The 7,148-nt window shown below is 29.5% G+C and overlaps 1 protein-coding gene across 1 annotated transcript; it reads right to left on the minus strand.

Annotated features, from left to right (window-relative positions):
* Positions 1-703: 703 nt before the first annotated feature.
* Positions 704-3,702, minus strand: PGO_030820 (protein phosphatase 2C; the record flags this gene model as incomplete). The annotated part of the gene is made up of 2 exons (XM_028686068.1): positions 704-743; positions 911-3,702. The coding sequence occupies 2 exons, from the start codon at positions 3,700-3,702 to the stop codon at positions 704-706; spliced, it is 2,832 nt and encodes a 943-aa protein (XP_028541869.1).
* Positions 3,703-7,148: the final 3,446 nt, after the last annotated feature.

The raw sequence follows: 7,148 nt of genomic DNA on the forward strand, positions 1-7,148 counted from the left end.
CGGATAATTACATACGTGAAAATTGATATTGAAATAAAAACACTCAAACGTATGAAATAACAACAACAAAAAAAAAAAAAAAAAAAAAAATATGAAAAATGTGAAAAATGTGAAAAATGTGAAAAATGTGAAAAATATGAAAAATATGAAAAATATGAAAAATGTGAAAAATGTGAAAAATATGAAAAATGTGAAAAATGTGAAAAATGTGAAAAATATGAAAAATATGAAAAATATGAAAAATGTGAAAAATGTGAAAAATGTGAAAAATGTGAAAAATGAGAAAAATGCGAAAAATGAGAAAAATGAGAAAAATGAGAAAAATGTGAAAAATGTGAAAAATACAAAATATGCAAAATATGAAAAAGAAATGGAGAGATATATACGTGCGCATACTCGCCATATGGGTGACATCAAACATATGTTTTGCTGTAACAAATGAACGGGGGAATTTTGTTCATTCTCTCGTTTTTTGCAAATGGAAAAGCTCTAATGGCATTCCGTTCATAAGCATCATTTCAAACGGTCTATCCATATCTATTAATCGTATACTCTTCATCCTATGATATTACGACTTGCTCACCGATTCCTATTTCTTAATTTGGGATTAAGTCTAACGTAGCTTCACATCTCAAAGCTTTTCCATATTGAACTTAAGTTGTTATAATTTCTCCACTTTTCATTCCCTAAGATGTGCTCAAACTCATGACCCTATCAAACCCTTGAGCGAGGAAAATCTAATTCTGAAAAATGAGATGATAAAAAGTGCAAAAGAACAATTCTAATAATAGTTCAAAAGATAAATGTGCACTCAAAAGGTACAAGCACAGAAAAAGTACATGAACACGCACGTGCAAATGTGTGCACTTTTTATAGCACTGGGTGAGCCCTTTTTTTTTTTTTTTTCTACCTCCTACGGACTCGCCCTGCTTGACCGGCCTCTAAATTTGCATTTGCACTCGCATCTGCCCTTTTTTTCATCTCCGGATTCTGAAAAATAACAACAACGACAGATAAGTTATCAAGGGCTTTCCTCTTATATGCAAATTCACACAAGGCCTCTGCAGCAATGGTAGGATCCGAACTCTGAACTAAGGATGTCCTAACTGTGTTGACAGCTTCTTGAGATGTCATAACATCAAAGATTCCATCACAACAAATAATTAAAAATTCATCGTCGTCAGTTAAACTGATTTGAAATAAATCAGGTTCACAAACTAATCCTTTTAATTTTTCTTTTGTTTTTTTATCAAAAGATCCAAATCCTCTACATACTCCTAAACATCCACCTAAATATCCTTCATCATCTAATATCCCACCTGATGTTATAATTCTTTCTTCTTCCTTTTTATTTCCACTAGCTCTGTGATCTACTGTTATGACGATAGCTCTTCCATTTTTGCTTAATACACATCTGCTATCTCCAATGTTTGCAATATATAACAAATTATTAAATATAACACTAACACATGCTGTGCTTCCACTTGAAAAATTAGAATGATTATCTTCTTCATTATTTATCGTTTTTTTACATAAATGTTCATCCATTGAATGGAATGCATATTTTAATGAATTCGACATACCATTCCCTTTTATAAAATATGAATATACATGAACGTGTAATAACTTTTGTATAATATTTACTGCCTTTTCTCCATTGTGCCCATCGTAAATAGCACAGTACATATATGGAGGTGGTGTTGAAAATGATGATTCCTCCGAAGTTAATGATTGTACAGATGATGATGACGATAGGTAAGTCCTATCAACACTTTGCATTTTTTGTAACATATCATAGTATTCGTTTTCGACAGACGCATTCAAATAATTCATTCTTCCTTCAATTACTTCCTTGTACTCCTTTTGTATGAACTCATTTACATTTTTAATAGTTATAACTCTATCTTCATTATATGTTCTATTTCCTTTGGAACTAAAAAATCCAAATTTAAAATTGTTACATTTGTTATTTTCATTATTTTTACTTTCTTGTATATTATAATTGCTCATTGGGGTTTTCCTATCACTACTCTTGGTTGTGTAAACATTCTTCCTATATTCTGAGTTTTGCATAATATGTACATTGTTGTTACTTTTTATTGCTTCATCATGATTAAAATTCATGCTTTCTTTCAATTTTGTAATCCTTATATTGTCATCACAGTTGGACTGTCCTGTATGTGCAATTTCTCCTCCTTCTTGAGTCTTTCCCAACGTTATCTTTCCTTCAACTATTACTTCTTTCATTTCTAGTGATGTGCATATGTTCTGTGTGTAGCTGTTCCTGGCATGATTGATTAAAAAAGTTTTTTTTTCCTTCTCTCCATTTACTTCGTCCTCCTCAACCATTCCTAACGATTGTTTACTCCCGTTTGGTTCCTCTATGTAAACCATTTGTCTCTTGCTTTTGCTATACAAATAATCATAATTAAAAATTTCATTCGTAGGAAATTTTTCAGAAGAAATATACATCTTTTCATCAACTTCGTTTACTTTTTTTACATTCTGAGGGTACGTCATTTTTTGATTTACCTCCTCGGAATCCTTCACACATGCACTTGTGTCCTTATCATTGTTAATATGTTCACCATTTGTATAGATGAAACTGTTATTCTTGCAAATATTATTGCAAATATTACTGCAAATATTTTTATCATATTTGCTGTTATCCTTCTTCATATTCGAAAAAAGGTAAACCTCATGATATTTTACACCTCCTGTGTGTCCTCCTCCACCTTCTACATCAGTGAATAAAATTTCCCTATTATTATTTACGTTCTTCCAATTAATCTCTTCATTTTTTTTATACTGATCTTCTGTAAATTCCTCCTCATCATTACTCGTACTGAATCTAATGTGTAAATTACTGCTACTATCGCTACTAAGATTACTTCTCAACGTAGACATGTCGTTGTCTTGAATGATATTTCCATTTCGTGAATGTATAAAATGGGTATCTAGCTCCTGTTTCCCACTACCACTTAAATGTGGTTTTGCGTTTCCTATAGGATCACTACACCTATTGTTGTATGTTATCATGTTTCCACCTTGATTCAAGAAATCATTTTCTTTTGAATCCATAATAACTTGCTTCTGCCATGTGTTCACGTCCACATAACAACTATCATTTATGATATTATATGGATATTTATTATCATTATTGATATCACTGATACTACTTTGTCTACGAGTTATGGTTCTTGTTTCATCTAACCCTTTTCGCTCTGTATATATCCTCTTCAAATCATCCATATCAATAAGAAATTTCATAATGTTAACAGAACTCGTGATTGGTGGGATTAGAGACCACTCGTATTGATTCTGATTTGTTTTAACATTTTCAAAGTTGCAAATAAATAATTCTATGTAACTACACCTACATTTTTTGTACTCCTCTGCAAAATTGTCATTAAAAATAATGGAAACTCCTATATGTAATATCTCATATTCCTCGTTAAATATAATTGGTATAATATCGAATTCCCATTTTTTATTTTTAACGCTAGCATAGTAATCTAATACTGAAATAAACCTGAATTTTTTCCTCCTCTTGTACTTGAACTCTTTCCACAAATCTACATTTTTCTCATTATTAATGTAGTATTTTATATTATAACTATTTAAGTCTTTTACTAAATCGTATATCTTTCCGTATACATAAATAGAGTAGTCCTTCTTTGCGTTATCGTCTGACTTATTCATATGCAAATTGTGTCAAAGGGTAAAAGGAGAATGGGGAAGAAAAAGGATTCAAAATGGGAGGGAAAAAAGGAAAAAAAAAAAAAAAAAAAAAAAAAGGCGTTATTATATCGTAAACCTTAATAAACGTATAAATATATGGGTATACTTCATTTGGGTGTTTTTATGTAACTACCGAAAATGAATACACAATTTCGACTTTGATGTAAAATTTGTTCAATTCTACTTAGTTATATTCTGTTTGTTCAATCTTGAATCCTTTGAATTTTTTTTTTTTTTTTTTATAAGTATATTTTTATGTACATTTTTTGAATTAAAAGTCTTATCACATTCGGTTTTAAACAAAAACAATGCATATTTAAAAAAAATTAAAAAGGAAAAAAGGGTGGGAGATCATTACGAATTAAAGAAAAACCAATCTTGCGAAAATGTGCACATTATAAACCATACATAAAATAAAAGCAGTATTATTATTGCATTGCTACATAAATGTGTGTGTGTGTCTGTGTGTGTGTGTGTCTGTGTGTGTGTGTGTGTGCATGTATGCATAATTAAGATTGCCTTGCTAAAATATGTACGTTGTAACATCACTCGTTCATGTTGTACATTCGTCTTCTATATCGACATATGTCTGATGTACATTCGTGCTGTTTTATATATTCCTATAAACACTGATACATATTTTTGTGCATGTAAAAAAATGTACCCAAATGTACAAACCTTTCATGCATTCATTGGCTACCGCTATATATATATATGTGTGTGTTACACTGCTGAACTTGGGTATAGAACAACACAAAAGTGTTTATATATGGGCCTTAATTCTTTTTTCATATACTTAAAAAAAAAAAAAAAAATGAATAGAAGGAGGGATGGATATATAGATGGATAGAGGGGGGAAGGGAAAGTAAAATACTATTCTACAATTTATGCAAATAGTGGGTATGTTCATATGAGATGAAATAAATCCACATACATGAATGGATAGTATACTAATAAATGCATAAACATTCGAATAAATAATCAGCCAATCAAAATGACAATCATAAAAAAAAGTAAAATAATTTTACACGAATTTTTGTATATCCGTATTTGAAAAAAATACAATTGTAAAATTTTTATTTTAAAATGAGGAAAAAAAAAAAAAAAAATAATAATATAATAACCCCTTGGAAATATCTATTTATTTATTTTAAATGGTTTAATTAATTTGTAATTATATTTGAGTAGTGGGTAAAAATGCTTTTTTTTTTTTTTTTTTTTTTTTTTTTTTTTTTTTTTTTTTTTTTATTGCATAAAGATTTAAATTTACATGGTCAGGCAAAAAGCGAAATTGCAATGGAAAAAAAAAAATTTTCAACAATATTTGAGTACTCTTTTTTTTTTTTTGGAAATGAATATATTATCGCTTATGTATATAAACACATATATATGTTCATAGCTCCATTTTACAATATTTTGAAAAGATGCTTAATTCATATGTTCCCTTTTTAATGTGAATTTCTCTCTGAAAGTTAGCACAAAATGAGGAATTATATGAGCCAAAAGATCCTAGTAAATACTACGTAAATATCTCAACACACACATGTATATATATACAAGCAAATGGTTTGTTTATGTAAAACGGCCAATTGGACAAGGTCCCAAGAAAACTTCAAATTATACAACATTTTCATTTGAATCACCTCATTCTGTCCATTCAGCGTTGAGACAAATTGTCTGTTTTTTTCACTTCACCGCTTCGCATGCAGGGTGTTTGTGTGTGTATTGGTGTTTTTTTTTTTTTTTATTTCTTTGGCAAGCTTACCAAAGAAAATGTAATTTTATCTATTTAGGATCCCTCAGCTATTAATATAGAACATGAACAGTTTAATATATGTTAAAATTGCTGAGATCTAAATACATTTGAAATGTAAAGAAATGGAAATAAAATATTTTTTTTTTCATTTTTCTGCATCATATTCTCCCGTTCTCAACAACAAGCATCATATAAGTTAACACAACTACAAAGGGGATGCTTGCATGCGTCATATATATTTTACTGGTGCTATATATATATATATATATATATATATATATATATATATTTTTTTTTTTTTCATGTGTACAACATTATAACAATTTTTTACTTGCCACATAAATGCCATATGCTTCTTTCACGCTGAAAAACTTTCAGTAATAATACTTGCACTAAATACATACCCAAAGCAGCTAACCGTGTCTTTTGTGTTGAAAAGAAAGAAAAGATACCCTAATAAAAACGTTCAACTTATTTTTGTTGCCTTCTTGTAAAAGATATCTTGAAGGAAATAAAACTTTTTTCTTATGTAAGGGTCACATAAAAAATAGCTAAAAGCACATATGATAAATTTATTTTTTATTAATGATGCGATCCCCATGTTGTTCAAACAAATGTAAAAAAATAAAATGAAACAGATGAGGTGAAACGGAAGGGGGCGACGCGAAATGACATCGAGCCAAATTCCTTCTCCCCCAACTTTTTTTTTTTATTTTTACCCTAAAGTGTGTAACACAAAACGCTACCCATTTTTGGAGATGCAACAACTGTTTTCTCCATTGCAGCATCAAAGAGCACTTTCTGTTCTCATATTAATTTGGTTATTCGTAAATCCTGAGCTATCACAGACACGTACAAAAGTTTCCGAATAAACATTTCTTGAGTTAATTACAAAAAAACTGATAATTTTATTTTTATATTTTATTCACTTTTTGTTATCTTGTGTACATATGTACACTTCATTCCTCCAATTGTGTAAAGTTCAGTGAGCGTAATATCAACTGCATATCCACCATGGTTGATGTTGTAAAATATATCTTTTCTGTGAGCATGTGTTACAACGGAACTCTCTTTTCCCTGTACAATGGTTTTCTCCCTCCCGCCATCGTGCGGCCTACACTGTTACCCTAGTTATAAAAAAATACGCCAAATGGAAATAAAACTGTCAAACGTTTAGTTCGCTTAAAAAATTGTTAACTAGTTTTTTATCCCCAAGAAAATGAAGCAGCACAACATTGTCGAGCTTTCTTAAAAGAAAAGAAAAAGAAAAAATTAATAAAGTGAGCATAAACATTCTCCTACGAAATTTTCACTATGCATGCGTAGCAACATCTTAGTAGAGAAGTTTCATTACAGGGAAACCATAAAAATATTTCATAAAATGAGGTGCGTAGCGCATTGACAGAAATTGAAAGAGGGGACATATATTATAATACACCTTAAAAAATGGTGCACAGTGCAAAACTTAACGTGTTTTCGTCGCCCTGGGTGCAATTTTTTTATAGTTTCATTTTATTTTATTTATTGTATTATTTTGTTTTATTTATTTATTTTATTATTTCGTTTTATTTATTTATTTTATTATTTCGTTTTATTTATTTATTTTATTATTTCGTTTTATTTATTTATTTTATTTTTTCTTGAATTTACC

Source organism: Plasmodium gonderi, assembly GCF_002157705.1.
Source record: "Plasmodium gonderi DNA, contig: Chr03, whole genome shotgun sequence".
In the NCBI taxonomy this organism is placed as follows: domain Eukaryota; phylum Apicomplexa; class Aconoidasida; order Haemosporida; family Plasmodiidae; genus Plasmodium; species Plasmodium gonderi.